Below are 22,050 nucleotides of genomic sequence, written 5' to 3'. Positions count from 1 at the left end.
AGGAGGTATAGCAGGGGGTGCAGCAGGAGGCACAGCAGGGGGTGCAGCAGGAGGTGTAACAGGAGGTGCAGCAGGGGGTGCAGCAGGAAGCGCAGCAGGGGGTGCAGCAGGAGGTCTAGCAGGGATGCAGCAGGGGGTGTAACAGGAGGTGCAGCAGGAGGTGCAGTAGGGGGTGCACCGGAGGTGTAGCAGGGGTGCAGCAGGGGGTGTAACAGGAGGTGCAGCAGGGGGCGCAGCAGGAGGTGCAGTATGGGGTGCAGCAGGAAATAAGCAGGGGGTGTGTAACAGGAGGTTTAGCAGGAGGCGCAGTAGGGGGTGCAGCAGGAGGTGTAGCAGGGGGTGTAACAGGAGGTGAAGCAGGAGGTGCAGCAGGGGGCGCAGCAGGAGGTGCAGTATGGGGTGCAGCAGGAAATAAGCAGGGGGTGTGTAACAGGAGGTGCAGCAGGAGGCGCAGCAGGAGGCGCAGTAGGGGGTGTAACAGGAGGTGAAGCAGGAGGTGAAGCAGGAGGTGCAGCAGGAGGCGCAGTAGGGGGTGTAACAGGAGGTGAAGCAGGAGGTGCAGCAGGGGGTGCAGCAGGAGGCGCAGTAGGGGGTGCAGCAGGAGGTGTAGCAGGGGGTGTAACAGGAGGTGAAGCAGGAGGTGCAGCAGGGGGCGCAGCGCTCAATAACTGAGACACAAGACAACCAGGAAGACGTAATAATGGGTAATTAGGAGAAATTATAGGACTACAACAAAATGGCTCCCCGGAGACATTTCTGTCAGTGTAACAGACCTCTTGTGTCCGGAGAGCAATCCACCAATCAGAACGTAAACTGCCAAGCTACTATCCAATCAGGAGCCTAGTCTTCGTGTATGAGCGATCGCAGCGGTTCATTGGTTCCAGGGTAGTGACGTCCTGGTCACGTGAGTGGTGTGCGACTATACGGTGCTGTGTGGATTTCCCGCGGGTTCGCTATCCGTGACAGGGCCGGAGACCATGGCGTCGCCTGTTCTCTCTACGGACAGCATGGAGGTGCTGCAAGGAGGCGGCCCTCTGAGCACAGAGCCTGAGGTAACAATGTGGCCGGCATGAAGGGAAGCTGCTACTCCGGAGTTTCGCGCTGTAGTTCTTCTCCCGCTCAGTAGTTGAGTTTCTCGGGCTTCGATTACTTTCATCTTGCGCAGCTGCTTAGTTTTCCTCTCTCTCTCTGAAGTCACGTGATAAGTCGGTTGCCCGTAGTAACCACTCAGGTTGCAGCTTTGAAGAGTGAATTAAAACTTGGTTGCTGTTGGCAACTGCAATATTATTTTTTTTTGCACTAATTTATGACCAGGCTGTAGTGAAATAAGCACAGTCACGTGTTGTTGTTGTTTTTCTGTTGTGCACATTTTGTCTTGTTTATTTTGCCCCAGTGTGTGATCTCTGGGGCCCCCGCGAGCATCTGATCGGGGGTCCTCCGTGTCTGCAGTGGTCGTCCGTTGCTCCCCAGACCGGAGGAGGTGTCTGAGTGCTGCACGTGGCGGGTTTCATTATTCCTAACATAGAGGAGCAAATCTATTCCAGAAATCATCAGATTTGTTATAATTTACTTCAAAAAATGTGACCTCTAACTTCTGATCTCCTGGGGCTTGTGCACACGGTGCGGATTTGGTGCAGAATCGAATCTGCTGCGTGTGAATTCTATGTGTCTTTCACCATTGACCTCAATCAAATCAGGAAAGCCGCACGTTTCTGAAGGTGCTGCAGAAGTTACTAAGCATGTGCACATACCCTTAGAGGAACAGCGGGGAAGGATTCTGGGGGCAGGAAAACCCAATACTCTGCTCCTGTCCTGCCGCCTTGTACCTTCTCTCCAGCACTGACACAGTCACATCCGGCATGATACTCGCCTCCACTGTCAGTGCCCGGTGTGAGTGTGCGGGGCGTAGTCGTGTCATAAGATGGACTGAGGAGAGGTGTGTGTGTGTGTGTGGAAAATATATATAGATATTTTACTTTTTTTTTTTTTCTTAACCCTTTCCTTTTTAGACTTGATTTGCACCAAATTTATTCAGTGCAAATAATTTTTATTTTTGTAGTGCTAACATATTCCGCAGCACTTTACATGACAGAGGGGGCTTGTACAGACAATAAAAGACATTACAGAATAACACACAAATCCGATGCCAATAGATGTGAGGGTCCTGCTGCTCACAAGCTACAATCTGAGGAAGCAGTGGCGACACAAAGGGTGAATGGTGAAGTGTTTGTATTGTACGGTCCGGCCATCAATACAATACATAGAGGGATTCACATAGCGCTGCATGAAGCGGTCACCAGCCAGTGTGTGTGTGTGTGTGTGTGTGTGTGTGTGTGTGTGTGTGTGCGCAAGTGCAGACACAGAGGGCAAAGAAATGCCTTTTTAGGTCACTCTTAACTGTGGGTATTGGGGATTAATCAAATTGCCCTGCGTAGTGCATATCAAAGAATTGTCGCAGCGCACAGGAAGTCTTGGAGACATGAGTAGGAGGTTTGGGTTAGAGAAGATGTTAATCTTGGGTCATTAGCAGAACTGAGGACATGGGTAGGGTGATGGAGACGATGGAGGAGATGTAGAGTGGAGTGATAAGTTGTATTGGATTCTGTATCAGATGGGCAACCAGTGCAATGACTGGCACAGCGTGGAGGCATTGGTGTAATGGATGGTGAGGAATATGATCCTGGCTGCTGCATTCAGGACGATTTGGAGATGGTAGAGTTTAGTAAGAGGGAGACAGATCAGTATAGAGCTGCAATAGTCCAGACAAGAATGAATGAGTGACTGTAAGTTTTTGCTGAGCCAAAGATAAGAAAAGGTTGAATTCTAGTGATGTTTTTGAGGTGCACGTGACATTAAAGGCCGAGTGTTCGGATGTGGGGAGTGAAGGAAAGATCTGAATCAAGTATGACCCCAAGACAGCGGGCATGTTGCGGGGCAGTAATGGTGGAGCCACACACGGAAATGGCAATGTCGGGTTACTGGAGGGAGGATACACAGGGAGTTCAGTTTTAGATAGAGGGAGGACATGATGTTAGAGACAGCAGACAGGCAATCACTGGTGTTTTGTAGTAATGCAGGGGCGATGTAAGGAGACGATGTGTATAATTGGGTGTCATCAGCATCTACTGGTTGTTTGTCCAATAGGGGCAGCTTATAAGGAGACTAAGAGGGGGCCTAGGACTGATCCCCGACAGTAAGGGGACGAAGATCCAGCAAGAGATACAGTAAAAGAGCAAATCTGCCCAAATCGAATTTCAGGGCATTCGCTCAACTTTTAATCTGAGTCCCTCCAAATGTGAATCCCCCCTTCCCATGCACAGGGCATCTCAGTCCATAGTCTTTGGATGAGGTGGCAGTGACGTGAGCTGCATCTCCGGACAGCTGGGGAACACAACCCCTGTGTTCACGATAGGTGCGGACCCCGGTGATAGGACACCTTACACCTATGTCACAGGACAAGCCAATGTTACTTTAAAATCATGCAATTATACATGTCGTTCTCTCTACCAGCTCTTCAAGGAAACTTACAAAACTTTATTTTCACCATCTAAATGTCGCCAACTTCCAAACAGACCCCTATAGCTGGCAAATGTCAAGCCTGTTAATTGGCTATGACGACACTCGGGAGTACACAATCCTGATCTTGGGGGTTAACGAGAACCCACACAATGTGATGGAGACTCGGCAGTCGGCACCGAACGTGGGGAGGGTGAATAAAGCGCGCACAACCAGAAAAAAATTTACTCAAAACTGCAACTGTGGAATGAGTTTTCCAAATAAACCCAAATCCCCTTCTGGTAATCCTATTGCTCTTACTGCCCGGTGAGATGTGGTGGATTGTTCCCCGCAGTGAGTCCGGCTCACCAGTCAGTCCTGGGACGGATGGTTTGGTAATTTCCACCTCAGCCTTTACTTACACGGCTTTTGTACTAGTTTCTTTTTTTGTAATAATTCTGTTAGTTTATATCTGCTGCTGTAATAAAGTAATTAGTTATCAACAACTGTAGGCATAATTGTTCAATTTACAATAATAATTTTTATCTATGTATATTTTATTTTTTACAGATTTCATTGTGTAAATCTTTTTAAATTTGTATATTTTTGGTTTGTTGCAATTTAATGTTTCATATATGTATGTTGTTCAAATAGATTACCGTGTTAAGCAACTTTTTATATCTGTTCATCTCACGCCCACTTTTTAAATCAGTTACGTCAATCACTCATCCCACCGGTGTGCTTTCCAGTTTAGGAGTATTTAAGTGGCACACATGGGTCTTTTGGAATGTCATGATTAAGGGAACTTAGTCTCCAGAAACGCGTTGAGATTCTTACCCATATGGTTCGTGCTGAAGTCTGTATCCTCCATGTTTAAAGTTTGTGAATAAAGAAAACTCTTTTTTTACGGATTCTCTTCTTTTTTGGAGACAGGAAGACCACCATCCTGCTGCCGGCCACAGAGGGGGGACTAAAAAAATAGTTTAATTCTCCTAAAGACGTCCATTGTCCTTGGAGTGCTATCCGTGTCTTTCATGGATCTCACTTGTACATATGATCATCTATGGGGCCATTCACATGTCCGTTTGTTTTTGCCTTTTTTTTTTTTTTCTCGGATTGAGGGGTCCATGCAAGTTGCGGAGACATGTCTGATATTGAAGCAAGTGTAGGATAAAAACCAGCAATGTATTTCTGTGGGTCCGTGTGAAAATCGGATAGCCCTCAGATGTCACCCGTGTGCTGTCCATTTTTCACTGACTGGAAGGAATTTTTTTTTTTCTCTAGGTGAAAACAAACTTTTTCTCACACATGGAAAAAAAAAAGTCTGAAAGAGGCTTTAAGAAAATGACTTTGCACAGCCACGTTCATGGCTGCCTGGGCCTTGTAGTCTTACTATCGCTGGAGCGACGGAGGTTGCCGATCCGGGTTATAGAGATCTCTCTTTGAATAGGATGACATTGTGGGGGAGATTTAGTAAGACCAGGGACTTTCTGGCATAAATTATGGTAGTTTTATTGGGCTGTGTGCCTCCACATAATATTTTTAGCAATTCCTCCATAGCGCCGTGGTACCGCTGCGGCCAGTTATTGCCTGCAGTGATCACATGTCTATAGGACTAGGTTGTATTGATGTGACCCCTGCAGCCAGTCACTGGCTGCAGTAGTGACACCGATATCCTCTGTGGCCAGTGATTAGCAGCAGCAGTCCCATGCCCATCCCTGCCGGATGAGGAAGCATGGAGACCGGCAGAAGGCCCAGCCTGCGTTGCTGTGGGGGGATATTTGCTTTGGTAGTGAAATGGCCTCCAGGATGCTGACAGGTGCAGTAATGACAGTCAGGGGCTAAAATAAAAATATACTTGATGTTCCCCTTAATCCTCAATGCAGCCCCCTCCCTACTTCCATCGGCTCGGTGGGACGCACACTTTGATGTGTGATGGGGGTCCGGCTTCTTTGATCTCGCTCAGTCTTGTGGATTATGTGGTGTCCTGGGCTGCTGTAGTGGAATAATGTGCAGCGCTGGTATTTAATGTGTAATGTGCCATCAATCCCAGGGCGGCGCGGTAACGACACCGCAGCACATGGCCGACTCCGTCTTCTCTGCTGTCCTGATGGGGAATTGGTTGGCGCCTTTTGTAAATGATAGATGTTATGTTGTGTAACAGAACTCAGTCTGACACTTGGTTTTAATAAAGACGTCTTGTTTCTTTCCTATACCTCCTGTAGGCCATGGCGAGCATTGGCAGTGAGGAGATCAAGATGTCTTCAAAAAGTAAGTGCCCCCACTGTAGATGTATTCTGATGGAGGAACATGCACGATCCGCCCGGTCCCTACTGTGTGACTGCGGCAGCTGAAGTCTCCATGGCGGATTTGTACGTTATGCCGATCACGTAGTAAAGGGACAACCTCCGTACCAGTGTAATCAGGAGCACGACTCATGCACACAGCCAGGACGTGCGGTCTCATGGGCTACACGGCAATATTACTGACTCAGTATGTAGTGCAGTGTATTACCCTGTGATCATAGGATCGCGTGATCATGTCCCCCTGAGGGACTAACCTCAATTACAAAAAAAAAAATAAACGTTTTTTTGAGGGGGGGACTAAATGCACTTTTTTTTTTTTTTTTTTTTTAATTATTATGATTTGACATTACTGGATCAGTAATAAGAAATGTTCTAGCACTATATTATTATTCATATTACACGGTAAATGCTGCATAATAAGAAAAGCAATGGCAAAAATAATCTCCCAAGTCGTCATGTTACATCTAATCATAGTGCCTGTAATTGCACCCCATATGTAAATTACATAATGGAAATAGCAACTCAATGATAAATTGTATAAGAAGAGAACCTGAGTCCAAGCTATATAGTAAAACTTTGTAACTTTTATTTCAAAAATAGTAAACGCACATATATAAAGTTTAAGAGAATAAAGGGGTAATTGAGCAGAAACATAATAATAATAAATAATAAAAATATGAATACAGGTCAGTGACATATAAACCCAAAACTAATAACCACGAGCACAGGCATCACAAATGGCAAGTAGGGTATATAAAGTGCCGATATCCTATAATGCCGACCATAAGTGGTACGACAATATAAAGGCCTAATGGTTAGACGTGTAAAAGTCCCATTGTATCCTGGTCAAAGCTCAGGAGAAAAGGAAAAGTCAGTGTACAGACTTCTCCCACAACATAAGTGCCATGTGTATACATCCGGGGATAACTGAACGCTGGCACATGTACCTGCACCGTGGCCACAGTATAGCAGGGCTCGACATTCTGCTGGCCAGTAAAGACCAGGTAGAAAAGAGAAGGGACAAGCAGCAAAAGGATACTACCGTATATACTCGAGTATAAGCCGAGATTTTCAGCCCATTTTTTGGGGCTGAAAGTCCCCCTCTCGGGTTATACTCGAGTCATACCCAGGGGTCGGCAGGGGAGGGGGAGCGGGGGCTGTCTAATTATACTCACCTGCTCCTGGCGCGGTCCCTGCAGGTCCCCGGCGCCCCAGCTTCCTGTACTGAGCGGTCACATGGTGCCGCATATTAATTACTGTAATGAGCGGTAACGGTGACCGCTCAGTACAGCAAGAAGCTGCGGCGCCGGCGAAGCAGGGACTGCACCGCGCCAGGAGCAGGTGAGTATAATGGGGAGCGCAGAGCTGCGCGATATTCACCTGCTCCCCGTTCCGGGCACCGCTCCGTCTTCTGCAGTGACGCTCAGGTCAGAGGGCGCGATGACGTGGTTAGTGCGCGCCCTCTGCCTGAACGTCAGTGCAGAAGACGCTGAAGATGGAGCGGCGTCGGAACGAAGTCAGGTGAATATTGAAAGTGCCGGAGGCCTGAGCGACGGAGAGGTGAGTATGTGATTTATTTTATTTATTTATTTATTTTTTTTATCACCGCAACAGCAAATTGGGCAAGTGTCTGTAAGGAGCATCTTATGGGGCCATAATCAACATTTGTGCAGCACTATGTGGGGCAAATGTGTCTATGGAGCATCTTATGGGGCCATTATTAACCTTTATGCGGGATTATATGGGGCATATTTTAATATGGAGCATCTTATGGGGCCATCATGAACTGTATGGAGCATTATATGGGGCTCCTGATTCAATATGATTATTCAAAAACACTTATCCTACTGATGTCTCAATTAATTTTACTTTTATTGGTATCTATTTTTACTTTTGACATTTACCAGTAGCTGCTGCATTTTCCACCCTAGGCTTATACTCAAGTCATTAAGTTTTCCCAGTTTTTTTTTTTTTGTGGCAAAATTAGGGGGTCGGCTTATACTCGGGTCAGCTCATACTCGAGTATATACGGTAAGTTAATGATTCCCCTGCATCTTGCTTGGTGTGGGCCAGGAAGCTCGGTCCCACTGTTTACTATTTTTTTAAATAAAAATTGCGACGTTTTATTCTGTAGCTTGGACTCGGGTTCTCTTCTTATACAACATAATAAGAAAAACAATGCCTGAACTGCAAGTTTTATACATCCAGCCTCAAAAAAAAAAAATCAAAAAGTTGTACTTATGCCAGCCAATAAATACTACAGATTGTTACTCAAAAAACAATCCCTCATCTGGCTCTGTAAATGAGGGAAAATATGGCTCACAGCATGATGGATAGGTGTTTTTTTTTTTTTTTTTTTTTTTGTTAAAGTAATTTTCCTGTGCAAAAGTAGTTAAAAAGCTGTACACTATAAAAGATGAAAGCTGTCATGGCAGGAGAATGACAGCATGAAATGTGCTTGGTGATGTAAGGCTGCATGGAGCTCCCGGCGGGGGGTTCAGTGTTTGTTTGACTCTTTGTCCCCTATCACAGAGTCTTTGACAATGCCGAGTTCCCGCTTTGATGTCTCGCTCTTCTACTTAACACAAAAATTCATGGACATAATTAAATCCGCTCCAGAGGGTGTCATAGACCTGAATCATGCCGCCAGACAGCTCGGGGTGGGGAAGAGACGAGTGTACGACATCACCAACGTATTAGACGGGATCCGACTCATTCAGAAGAGATCCAAGAACCTCGTCCAGTGGGTGTGAGTAACGGCCAAGCGTTTAATCACTCGATAAATGATTTCCTGGCAGCCAGTCCAGAATTGCATTCTCTGCGCAGCCTATTGTAGAAAGCAGCAGAAGAGGCTTGTACTGGGATTGATCAATGCTACGTTCAGGACCCAGACTGATAATGGTGTGGGAGGCCGCAGAGCACATGTCTATTCATCTGCTGGGACCTATGTAAAAATATATTTTTTCTTTTTATTGCTGAGTGTTTCTGACCGATGTGCAACATTTATGCCTTAGTATTATCTCCGTAAGAGTGCACTTCTGCATCTCCCCACTTGGGAGCAGTATTTGACCTTGTGAATAAGTGTACTGGCCTATGACCAGGTATACGGTGTAACATGTGTATATCGCCAGGTATTGTGCCCTGCGCTGAAATGGTGCCTATCCTTTTATTTAAAAAAAAAAAAAAAAAAGACTTGTTGGTAACCTATGAGATATTTTAATCAATGGGGGTCTTGCTGCTGGGACCCTCATTGAGGGCTAAAACAATACATTCACCTTAACACCCCAAGAAGCTTTACCCCCTGACTGGAGTAAGATGTGTGCCACTTGTCACTCTCCTTATTGGAGGCATGTGCCTCTTAATGAATGAATGAATCTGCTAGGGAATTGCTGGTCTTTATGAATTGGATCCTTGGGTTTTGGATAGGAAAGCAATTAATCAAATTCTGACATCTTCTTTTGTACTATTCCTTTAGGGGGTCCGATTTAAACAATCTATGTACTGCCGTGTCCCCAGAGCAGCAGATGCGCAATGATATCAGCGATCTCTCGGCCATGGAGGAGGCACTGGATGAGCTGATCCTGGATTGTGCTCACAAGTTATTCAGACTTACCGAGGACGCGGCCAACAAGAAATATCCTTCTATTGTCCTGGAAGAGTCCTGATTTTCTCCTCTTGAGTTTATATTGGTAAAAGTGACTATTTAAATAAGCAATGTATCGTCTAAACTTGTCATTCTCACCTAGGATCGTGGCTTTTTATATCGGCCATGTTTGTCTGCTGGATGGAGATCATTTACAGGGTTTTAACTGGTTTCAGTTCATCATTGTCTCATCGAGGTGTGCCATATAATGATGATTTCAGCTCCGCTGCACTTTAATTCTTACACTAGCAAATCGCGCACATGATGATGAAGCGTTTTCCAGTTTTAATAAACCCCAGTCCCCAGGAGCAGTTCTTTAAAAAAAAAAAAAAAAGCTTTGCTCGCCATCCCCAGGTTTAGCGATGAGTCTCCTCTTCTGCGCCGGTGTCTTGTTTGCAAGGCTGGAGCCAATATCTGAGTTCTGCGGATGAAGACGGCACGTGCCCCTGTTAGCTGTCCACATTGTCAGGCTGCAACCGATTAAAAAAAAAAAAGAAGCAATCTGCAGCAGTGACTCTGCTCTAGACCTGGGGAGGGTGGGGATCTTGTGTTCCTGGTCTTGCTTTTGCAACAGAAGCACAAGGGGTTTTCCAAAACCAGGAAACCTCATTATGTGCTTTTTTTTTTTTTTTCATGCACATATATTTACTAGAAAGAAAATTCCTCCTTAACCTGAGAAACATTTGCATATGTCACATATCAAGACCTCCACAGCATTGAGGATTACCACGAGCAGGTAATTATCGCAGTGAAAGCGCCAGAAGGAACCAAGCTGGAGGTGCCGACGCCAAATGAGGTGAGTGTACCTAACATGTACACTTAATTTCCGCCATAAAACGTCACACCTGGCTCCTACATCATTCCAGCCCCCTCCCCGTCCTCCGAGGCTTGAACTGCTCTTGGGCAGATCTGAAAGAGAAGCAGCGCCGGCCATACGTTACACGGTTCCTGTCCTGGCATCGCTGGTTACTGGTTTTACCGCACCTGTTGGCAATGGACGTGACAAATATTAGTTAGACCCGGGGTCTTCTGTACTTTTGGCCACATAATGTGCATACCAGCAGTATCTAAGTTGATGACTTTGTAAATGTTGTTTTTTTTTTTTTTAGGAGTGTGTCGAAATCCATATTAAGAGTACGAAAGGACCCGTCGATGTGTTCCTGTGCGGAGCGGAGCAGCAGAGCGCGGACGAGAAGTCTTTTGAGATATTGACAAAGACTGTTAAGATGGAGCCAGTCTCTGAGGGTATGACATAGGCTTCATTCCTAGTGTTACGAAGTCCTTTATACAGATGTTGTCGTCTTTCAGAATTGTACAGCTATCGTATCTAAAGTGAAGCCGCGCTCTGCTATGGCCAAATGTCATGAGCTGGAGCCCTCCCCTGATAGGCACATGTCCTAGGAGGGTGCATGGAGAGGGGTCAGCAAATTCATTGAGGGAGGCCTACAGTTCCCTGGTGTCTGCCTGGGGGGAAAGTCTTACCTGGGGTGGTCTCTGCAGGAGAAGTGGGGAGTGCGTCCTGTACTCCACTACTTGGTGTAGTGGCAGCGGACGTCTCTTCTCGTAAGGGGAACACAGCCTGGTATGGCGCGGTGTATCACCGGGAGGCGGTAAGTTGGTATGGCCTCTTAAGAAGGGAGACCACGGCCTGGTGTGGCGCAGTGTCTCCTCAGGGAAGGCGTATCCCTGATGGCAGCCATCTGAGGGGGAAGCATGTCCTTGCATGGCGCGGTGCTCCCCTTCAGGCCTTTTTAACCGGCAGGAACAGCAAGTGGAGGGATCTCTTCTGGAAGAAGTCATTTTGGCAGGAGGAGTATAAATTCAACTCCTCATGGCGGAATTATCCTTTCGGGAGGAATATTCCAAGATGGATGACTGTAACCAGCCAAGGGAGCCGATAGAAGAAGCCGCACCGCTGGCATTGGTTGTTCCCGTGCCAGGTGGGGTGAGTCCAGGGGCTCCCCTACACAGACTATCCTAATACCTGTGTTTTTACTTGTATGTATTCTAGGACAGACCTAGGGAGGCGCAGGCCAAAACGTAAGGAATGCGCATTCTGCAAAAGTAAATGGTCATCTGCCTGCAAGTAAAACGTTATGTCAAACTTGTATTGAAAAATTTCTTGCTGAAGAATCCCCTTCCCTTATGGAAAGTAGGAAAGATATAGATCTTGGTACCGTGTTAGCCAGTAGATAGAAAAATATTTAGAATTGAGAGTCCTCAGTGGTTGATACCTTTTAATGGCTAACTGCAAAGATGGTAACAAATTGTAAGCTTTCGAGACTACACAGGTCTCTTCATCAGGCAAAGACTAACAGAAATTCTGAAGAATCACATATTTATGCACAGCATAGCGCAGGAAAAAAAAAAAAAAACATGGATAAGACAGGTGACATGAAGCAGAATTACCATGAGTGATAAACAGTTATGTCCATAAATATTGGGCCAGTTCTTAGATAAGAAATGTTTTATTGTCCTCTGATTGGGGTCTGGTTCTGTTGTGATGACCCGACATGGTCTGAGGGGCAAGTTCCTTAGTTGATGTAAAAAGACATAAATCCATGCGACACATTCATTCCTGCACTGAGTGTGTCAAAGGTCGTCATCAGTTTATATTCCCAGACTCTTCTGTCTCTCTTAGATTTGAAGCTACCTTTTAACACAAGTAATTTCATGTCCATAATGTTATGATTTGGGAGACAAAAATGTATTTTGCCACAGGTAGATCCATTCTTTTTTTCTCTTAGTGTGTGGCGATGAGAGTTCATCCTTGTTCTCAGTTTCTGCCCTGTCTCCCCTACATACAGACCCCCAGTTGGACATTTAGTACAAATAATTAGGTACACCACATTAGAAGTGACGCAGCTGAAAGTACCTGGGATCTTGTAGTCCTGATGTGAGTTGGGGATCTTTATCTTGTCCGTGGTCATTATAAATGGACAGGTTTTACATTTTTTTTCTGGTTGCAAGGAAGGGTTCCTGCAGCTGTTGGAGAGGACAGGGAGCTCTTGACCATGATGCTTCTTAGATTTGGGGGCTGCCTAAAACACAGTAGTGGGGGGTCTGGAAAAATGGATTGTAATCGGACATCTTTTTGCAGTAAAGGTTGTAATTTCCGTGCAGCTCCCCTTAGCGCCTCCAGATTTGGATTGTAGGTAACTACTAGAGGTACCCGGTTATTTTCTTCTTTAGCTTTGTAATGTAGCAGGTGATTCCTTGATATTCTGGTGGCTCTTGTAATCTGGTTTTCAATTGTTCTTGGATGGTAGCCCTGATTCAGAAAGGTCTTTCTGAGGCGACCAAGGTGTTCATCTCTCTCCATGGGGTTGGAACATATATACCGTATTTTCCGGCGTATAAGACGACTTTTTAACCCCCGAAAATCTTCTTAAAAGTCGGGGGTCGTCTTATACGCCGGGAATCGTCTTGTACGCCGGTGTATATGGTGGGTGGGGAGGGGGAGTGATCCTGATGACGAGGGGGCGTCTCACAGGAAAGTGAGTAATCCCCATTACCTTATCCTAGCGGTGCAGCGTGGGGGTGTCAGTGCTGGGAGCGGCGGCAGCTGCTGTGTTCTGGTGCGGCGGCTCCTCTTCTGTGTGGGGCCTCTGTGCTGTGGGGTGGCGGCGGCAGCGGCGTATCTTTATCCAGTTGGGGCTCCTCCGGCATCTCCTTAGCCCTGGAGGCCCCGCCGCAACTCCATCGGTGCAATGTGGTGGCCTCCGGGAAAATGGCCGCTGCTCAGATTCAGATCTCGTGTCCCGAGATTTCGGGACGAGATCTGAATCTGAGCAGCGGCCATTTTCCCGGAGGCCACCGCATCGCACCTATTGAGCTGCCTCCGGGAAAATGGCCGCTGCATTGCACCGATGGAGTTGCGGCGGGGCCTCCAGGGCTAAGGAGATGCCGGAGGAGCCCCAACTGGATAAAGATATGCCGCCGCCACCCCACAGCACAGAGGCCCCACACAGAAGAGGAGCCGCCGCACCAGAGCACAGCAGCCGCCGCCGCCGCACCAGAGCACAGCAGCCGCCGCCGCCGCCACTCCCAGCACTGAGACCCCCACGCTGCACCGCTACGATAAGGTAATGGGGGATACTCACTTTCCTGTGAGACGCCCCCTCGTCATCAGGATCACTCCCCCCCCCCCCCCCCCCCCCCAAAAGGCACATATTCACCGGCCCTATAAGACGACATAGGGTGTATAAGAAGACCCCCGACTTTTAAGAAGATTTTATATTTTAACTGGTAAAGTTGGGGGGTCGTCTTATACGCCCAGTCGTCTTATACGCCGGAAAATACGGTAATTGTATCTGATGGCTTGGCTGTAGACAATGGAGTTTTTTTTATGTGTTTTGGATGGAAACTGTCCCATTTAAGGTATGTTGGACGGTCGATTGGCTTCTGATACAGGGATGTCTCTATTTCATTGTTCTGCAGCTTAATGATGGTGTCCAAAAAGTTAATTTCAGTACATCATTAAGCTGCAACTCAGCGTTGATGCCAAAAAGTTCTACTTTTGTCTCATTTGACCACACAACCTTTTCCCATGCCTCCTCTGGATCATCCAGATGGTCATTGGCGAACTTCATACAGGCCTGGACATGTGCTGGTGTGAGCAGTGGGACCTTACGTGCTCTGCAGGATTTAACTCCATGACGGCGTAGTGTGTTACAGGCAGTAATGTTTGAGACTGGTTCCCAGATCTCTTCAGGTCATTGACCAGGTCCTCCCGTGTAGTTCTAGGCTGATTCCTGACCTTTCTCAGAATCATCCTTACCCCAGGTGACGAGATCTTGCATGGAGCCCCAGACCAAGGAAGATTGTCAAAAAAGAAAAACAACAATCAACAGCACCAGAGTACTTAGATGCACGCTCCAAAGTCCAAGGATCCAATTGGAACAATACTGACAAATATAGAAAAAGAAGCAGCATTCGTTCCAGGTGAAGAGGTTATCAAACAATCCTTTATTCTGCCATCAAAGCATACAACGTTTCGGCCATGTTGGCCTTTGTCAAGTATACAATACAGATCACCTGGCCACCTTAAATGGTGTGGAGCCAAAAGAGGCCCCAATCACCAACAAGAGGCGGCCTTTATTTATACAAATAAGTGCAAAAAATACATCACACTATTAAAAATCACAGTGCAATCCACATATTAATATCGCATCATATAGTGTAAGAAATTCTCCATAATCGACAAGGGATATTCCACTGTTGTAGCCGTGGACCAATCACAGTATTGTTATTTTAGCTGTCATGGTAACCGCCCACCAGTCGTTCAGTCCATCATCGCTGTCTCATGCAGCCTCCGATCGCACATTTTCTTCCTATTATTGCGCCACCTATAAGCCACAAATCACTTCACATCATAAAAAACTTAACTACACACCTCTATATCCGCCGATCAGGCACCACCAGAGCGAGCGTGCAGGCACCTCCCATGCACGCGGTCACATGACCGCAGCATCGACAGACCCCACAGCGCATGCGCTAGTGGCACCGGACCAGACAACACTCCCAGCAGTGTTAGGCTTCGCACGCAGCCACGACAGAGACAGGGAAGAGACAGGGCAGACCGCCCTATCACACCCCCTAATATCCACATGACGCAGCGAGCCCTTACCTGCACGGGAGATCCGGACCCAGCCAACTCCATGGCAACCAGGGTGTATACATATAGCGATTTGGCACACAAGGGGAAAAAGGAAGAAAAGAAGGGGGTTATCTTAAAAATAAAGAAAGACACTCCAATGTCTTCCAAATCTCCTCAGATGACAAATCTCACATACACTATAATAAAACAAAAAATAAAAAACACCGTTAAAAACAAATATACAGATTCAGACGCCACCTACAAAGAGAGGGACTTGGGAAATACATATTTGTAAATTATCTTCAATATTCAACCTTTAGGTTGCAAAGTCTCCAATGTGGAGATCCATCTAAGTTCTTTTTGTTTCAAAAGCTGTGTCCTATCCCCTCCCCTTCTTAGTATAGGGACCCCATCAATCACTCTGAATCTGAGCTGATTAACAGAGTGTCGGCACTCCAAAGTGTTTAGGGACTGGTAATTCAAGTAGTTTCGTTCTTATTGTGCTCTTGTGCTTACTTATACGCGCTCGGATCTCCATCGTAGTTTCCCCTACATACATCAGTCCACAAGGACATACTAATAAGTAGATGACGAAACTAGAAGAGCACGTATATCGATCTTTAATCAAGAACCTTTTCCCAGTTTGAGGGTGATGAAAACTATCACCCTTCAACATATTACTGCAACAAGCACAATTGAGACAAGGAAAATTGCCCATCCTAGGTGGACATAAAGTCCTTTGGAGGGCAACTCTCCTGGTCCCTACATCCGACCTTACCAGTCTGTCCTTCAAATTTCGTCCCCTTCTATAAGAAAGAATAGGCCGTGAATGAAATTCATTGATTTGCGGTAACCCTCTATTCAAGAGACCCCAATGCTTATTCAAGATATTAGCAATCCCACCACTTGCTGGACAGTAGGTTGACACAAAAGGGACCCTTCTTTTTAGGATAGCCTCTACAAATGAACCTGTCACACATTTCATCCAACCTTACGTCGCATATGTCATCATCAGAGACAATGCGTCGCACTCGTAGCAGCTGACTCCAAGGGAGCGAATCCATCATCCTCCTCGGATGATAGCTCCCATATTTCAAAAGGCTATTCCTGTCGGTCGCCTTTACAAACAAATCTGTGTACAACCTCTCATCCTGTTTATATACCACAGTATCTAAGAACTGTAACCTATCCATAGAGTGTGTAACAGTAAATTTCAGTTGTGGATGTACACTATTTAGCTCAGTTAGAAAATCAAGGAGGTCAGTCTGGGTACCTTCCCATATGCAAAAAATGTCGTCGATGTAGCGCCACCAAGCTCAGACGTGGCGCCAGTAGCTGGAATTATACACAAATTGGTCCTCAAGTACCGCCATGTAGATGTTGGCATAGGTGGGGGCCACATTGGACCCCATGGCGGTACCCCTTAACTGGAGATAATAGTCATCCCCAAAGAGGAAAAAATTCCTCCTGAGGATGAACTCCAGTAGGGTGAGGACCAACTGTGCACAAGCTGGGGCCACGTCCGAGCCCGACAGCACCACACCGACGGCATTCAATCCCCTCTCATGTTCGATTGACGTGTATAGGGAAACAACATCAAAGGATACCAGGATGGTAGAGGCACCCACCCTGATGTCCTTGAGCCTCTCCAAAAAATCGTTGGTATCCCTGATATAGGACCGAGCAGAGGTAGCATAACAGCGTAAGATTTTATCAAGAAAAATTGCCACTCTATGACATATAGAACCCCTCCCTGACACAATTGGGCGTCCGGGGGGGTTCAATAGATCTTTGTGTATCTTTGGCAATGTATACAGGACTGGAGTGATGGGTGCGTCCACAAAAAGGAATTCAGCCAGCTTCTGATCGATCAATCCACTGTTAAGGGAGTCCTCGATCAGAAGCTGTAACTCACCCTGAAATTGAATGGTAGGATTGTGTGTCAATTTCAAATATACAGCAGTGTCCGCCAATTGTCCAAAGATTTCGGTTTCATACTTCATGGTATCCATAATTACAACCGCACCGCCTTTGTCGGCCGGCTTGATTGTCATTTTGGTATTACCCGCTAGTCTATCAAGTGATTGTCTTTCCACATTAGATAAATTATTGTAGCCCATATTACGAAACCTCCCCTTCAATAATTTCATATCTTTCTCCACCAACTCAATGTAAGATTCGACAAAATGGTTTCTAACCGGAGGCTGAAAAGAACTTTTGTTAAACAAACCTGTTCCTTTTAATGTGAAACCATCCACCACCCACATGTCCAGGTTTTCACCCAATTGTCTCTCAGAAAAATATGCAGCAAGTCGTAATCGTCTGAAGGCGGCATACAAATCACATTCTATCTGAAACCAATCTGGAGAGTTTCTAGGGCAAAATGTAAGTCCTTTAGATAACACAGCATAATCACTTTCCGATAATACAATTGCTGATATATTTACCACTAAATCCTTAGAGTTCAGTTCGCTTTCCGCCGCTCGTCCATGTTCCGGGTCCTCATTGGTGATTTGTAATTCTTCCTCCGTTCTCGATTTGTACCTCCACCTTTTGTGTTTTCTGCCAACTCTCCGGATCCTCCTTTTGTTATCGAAATGTCCAATCTTTTGTTTCCTAAAAAACTAGAAGAAGAGGAAGCAGCTCCAAGATTAGAATCATCAGTAGAGTCAGGGTACCGTCTCACATAACGATTTACCAACGATCACGACCAGCAATACGACCTGGCCGTGATCGCTGGAAAGTCGTTGTGTGGTCGCTGGGGAGCTGTCACACAGACCGCTCTCCAGCGACCAACTATGCCGAGGTCCCCGGGTAACCAGGGTAAACATCGGGTTACTAAGTGCAGGGCCGCGCTTAGTAACCCGATGTTTACCCTGGTTACCAGCGTAAAAGTAAAAAAAAAAAAAACGTACATACTCACATTCCGGTGTCCGCCAGGTCCCTCGCAGTCTGCTTCCCGCTCTGACTGAGTGCCGCCGTAAAGTGAAAGCAGATCACAGCGGCGTCATCACTGCTGTGCTCTGCTCTCACTTTCCGGCTGGCAGTCAGTCAGAGCGGGAAGCAGACTGCGAGGGACCTGAAGGACACCGGAATGTGAGTATGTACGGTTTGTTTTTTATACTTTTACGCTGGTAACCACGGTAAACATCGGGTTACTAAGCGCGGCCCTGCGCTTAGTAACCCGATGTTTACCCTGGTTACAAGCGAACGCATCGCTGGATCGCTGTCACACACAACGATCCAGCGATGACAGCGGGAGATCCAGCGACGAAATAAAGTTCCAAACGATCTGCTACGACGTACGATTCTCAGCAGGGTCCCTGATCACTGCTGCGTCAGACACAGCGATATCGTATGGATATCGCTGGAACGTCACGGATCGTACCATCGTAGCGACCAAAGTGCCACTGTGAGACGGTACCCTCAGAGTCTGCAGTGGTAAAACCGAACCTCTGAGTGTCCTTATCAGGTAGTTTTTTTATGATGTGAAGTGATTTGTGGCTTATAGGTGGCGCAATAATAGGAAGAAAATGTGCGATCGGAGGCTGCATGAGACAGTGATGATGGACTGAACGACTGGTGGGCGGTTACCATGACAGCTAAAATAACAATACTGTGATTGGTCCACGGCTACAACAGTGGAATATCCCTTGTCGATTATGGAGAATTTCTTACACTATATGATGCGATATTAATATGTGGATTGCACTGTGATTTTTAATAGTGTCTTTGATGTATTTTTTGCACTTATTTGTATAAAGTAATAAAGGCCGCCTCTTGTTGGTGATTGGGGCCTCTTTTGGCTCCACACTATTTAAGGTGGCCAGGTGATCTGTATTGTATACTTGACAAAGGCCAACATGGCCGAAACGTTGTATGCTTTGATGGCAGAATAAAGGATTTTTTGATAACCTCTTCAGCTGGAATGAATGCTGCTTCTTTTTCTATATTTATAAGGAAGATTGTCAGTCATCTTGTGTGTGTGTGTGTGTGTGTGTTCCATTTTCTAATAATTGTGCCAACAGATGTTGCCTTCTTACCAAGCTACTAGCCTATTGTCCTGTAGCCCATCCCATCCTTGTGCAGGTCTACAGTTTTGTCCTTGGTGTCCTTAGACAGCTCTTTGGTCTTGGCCATGGTGGAGAGGTTGGAGTGTGATTGTGTGAGCAGGTGCCTTTCTATACAAGTAACAAGTTTACACAGGTGCAATTAATACAGATAGTGAGTGCAGAATAGGGGGCTTCTTAGTCACACTTGCTTGTGCAATGCAAGAAACTCACACGAGTCTGTCACATCAATACCCGGCACTGCCGCTTGCGGTTCGGCCCGGAGCGTTCAGCTCCATAGAAATACATGCAGCCGCACACTCCGGTCCCGAGTGCCGGTGGCAGTGCCGGGTATTGATGTGAGAGACTCGTGTGAGTTTCTCGCATTGCACTCGCAAGTGTGACCCCGGACTAACAGAAAAACGAACAGGTCTGAGAGAGCCAGAATTGCTGGTTGGTAGGTGATCAAATATTTTTCACGCAATAAAAAGCAAATTAATCATGTAAAAATCATACAAAGTGATTTTCTGTTTTTTATTTTTAGATTCTGTCTCTCACAGGTGAAGTGTACCGACGATAAAAACTACAGATCTCTCCATTCTTTGTAGGTGGGAAAACCTGCAAAATAGTCAGTGTATCAAATACTTATTTTCCCCACTGTATATTCTCCATACTAAACACGTGAAAAATATGAAAAACACTGTCTTGTTTTTTTTTTCCCTGATTCCACTAGACTAGATGATACACTGAATAAAAATTAGTTTAATTTACCAAATATGCTGTAAGACCTGTTTGCTGCTGCTTATTTATTTATAGATGTTTTAATTTTTTTTTATTTTTCTTTTTGTACTTTTGTCATTGCTTTCTATGGGTGAAAATTTAAAATGGACATGCTGCAGACGTAAACATAGCACTTCTCAGTCAGGAAGCAAAAATTTGTAGGGTCCCGGTCTCTGCACGACCACCAATCATGGTCTCGCTGTGCAGGGGAACTGCAGCCAGTTCGGATTAACAGGTCACTGCTCAAGCGAGATGCGGTGCAGGGGGAGATGCGGTGCAGGGGGAGATGCGGTGCAGGGGGAGATGCGGTGCACGGGGGAGATGCGGTGCACGGGGGGAGGTGCTGTGCAGGGGGGGCGGTGCAGAGGGGGGATGTGCAGGGGGGATGAGGTGTGGTGCAAGGGGTAAGGAGCGGTGCTGGGGGGGGGGGGAGATGCTGTCAATGTGAATGTAACCTCAATCTTTGCAATCGACTATAATTTCCTAACTTGTTTAACGCTTGCATTCACCCAGGAGTTGTTCCCTGGGCAGTCTGCCACTGAATACTACTAGATTTTTATATTCAAATTGCCTCTTCTGAGAAAAAGAGGACTTGAACTCTATAGCGCCACTTGTTGGAAGTAGCGATCCTACAAGTCACAGTCAACCCTTTAACGAGTCGTGCAATATGACTTGGGATAAAAGCCAAATCAGTATCTCAATTCGCAGACACGGTGTTTCGGGCTATTGGCCCTCGTCAGTGCGAAGCATGAGAACTGATTTGGCTAGGTGAGAGGCTCTGGAGTGGGGTCTAAGGGGGAACGTTTCTCCTTATGGAGAGTGACATACCAGCTGGCTTGTCAAGGTAAGGAGGCTTATTTGCCGTGCAATGCTCCTTTTAGCAATTTGGAATTATTAGATAGCAGATTAATAGCGCTGTCTGCACACACACCCCCACACGTTCCTTATGCCATTCTCTCTAAATCAGACTCGTCCTCACAGTTGGTAAAATACGATGCAGACGTGAAGATTGATCACATTTGCTCTGTGACTTGTCGGCCATGGACATCCTGCAGCAATGTGTTCTCCTATAGACACAGAGGGCGGCTCGGGAACATCTGCTTGCTGCAGATAGCAGGAATATTGAATGTGGGAAATCCTTAGATAACTAATCCCAGGCTGATGGCTCGTAAATCTGGAGAAATAACACGACTGGGCATCTAGTAACGTCTCCCCTGGCTTTATTGTAATACTATGGCTGACTTTAGTGTCTCTTTATTTTCCAGACTGATATCTGATGGGTCAGACTCATGCGACTGTTTACCAGTGCCTTGCACAGACTCTTTGGAGGAGAATCCTGCATTCACACGTCACTAATCTGCACAGCTCATCCATGCTTCTTGAATGCAGAAAGCGCTGGGAAATGACTATATATATATATATATATATATATATATATATATATATATATATATATATATATATATATATATATATATATATATATAATGTCCACAGACGGGTGGTATGCCACCCCACAGCACTGACCTGGCGCAGGGACATCCTGTTCATAAATGTCTGTGTTCTTGGCTCTCGGACCTGAAAAAGTAATGTCTTTTGTAGATGGCTACCCTGCCCGCACTACACCCAAAGACATAGCTGCTGATGAGATTATGATCATTTGTGCAGACACAAGGGTCATACCTGCCGCAGCCATGCGAAAAATTGACTTTTCCAGAGACGTCTGGCAGAGAAATGATACTGGATGAATGGCCCATAACTAATTATGTCCTAAGGTTAATTGTCCCTCACTGCTGGAATCATGATTTTATATGGTGATTTTTTTTTTTTTTTTAATAGCGCAGAGTGTAAATTTATTTATACATGTTATTTTCTATACAAATCTCTGTAAAACTGATGCCTATTAAAGACTATTTTTTACAAATTGTGTTGTCAGTCTTTTACTAACAAACTTTGACATTTCGCAACAATACAGAGGTTGCTAATAACCTGCTGCAAAGTGATTTGAGAACCTGAAGACCCTATAACTCATGATTTCAGAGTAGATTTTTGACCTTGATAAAATGAGTCCACCCTTTCAAGTTTACCACTTTCTCCCCTTATGAGACACTTTTTGCTCCTGAACTTGCCATCCACACTGAAAACAGCTCCAAGTTCAAGTCTTGCTTTAAAACAACA

The 22,050-nt window shown here is 45.9% G+C and overlaps 1 protein-coding gene across 1 annotated transcript; it reads left to right on the top strand.

Annotated features, from left to right (window-relative positions):
- The first annotated feature begins 872 nt into the window (after positions 1-872).
- Positions 873-21,298, top strand: E2F6 (E2F transcription factor 6). The gene is made up of 7 exons (XM_077291439.1): positions 873-1,052; positions 5,721-5,766; positions 8,334-8,550; positions 9,277-9,437; positions 10,128-10,240; positions 10,554-10,689; positions 21,138-21,298. Exons 1-7 carry the CDS (start codon positions 978-980, stop codon positions 21,140-21,142), a joined length of 753 nt encoding a protein of 250 aa, XP_077147554.1. The 5' UTR covers positions 873-977; the 3' UTR covers positions 21,143-21,298.
- The last annotated feature ends 752 nt before the right edge of the window (positions 21,299-22,050 follow it).

This window comes from Ranitomeya variabilis, chromosome 2, assembly GCF_051348905.1.
Source record: "Ranitomeya variabilis isolate aRanVar5 chromosome 2, aRanVar5.hap1, whole genome shotgun sequence".
Lineage (NCBI taxonomy): Eukaryota > Metazoa > Chordata > Amphibia > Anura > Dendrobatidae > Ranitomeya > Ranitomeya variabilis.
The sequence above is the reverse complement of the archived record's forward strand: the minus strand, read 5'-3'. Positions and strand labels throughout refer to the sequence as shown.

Excerpts from the sequence above, each read along its gene's own strand:
- E2F6 (XM_077291439.1), top strand. The coding sequence starts at position 978 with ATGGCGTCGCCTGTTCTCTCTACGGACAGCATGGAGGTGCTGCAAGGA. Across the intron at positions 1,053-5,720 it reads CTCTGAGCACAGAGCCTGAG|GCCATGGCGAGCATTGGCAG; the intron begins GTAACAATGTGG and ends TACCTCCTGTAG. Across the intron at positions 8,551-9,276 it reads AAGAACCTCGTCCAGTGGGT|GGGGTCCGATTTAAACAATC; the intron begins GTGAGTAACGGC and ends CTATTCCTTTAG.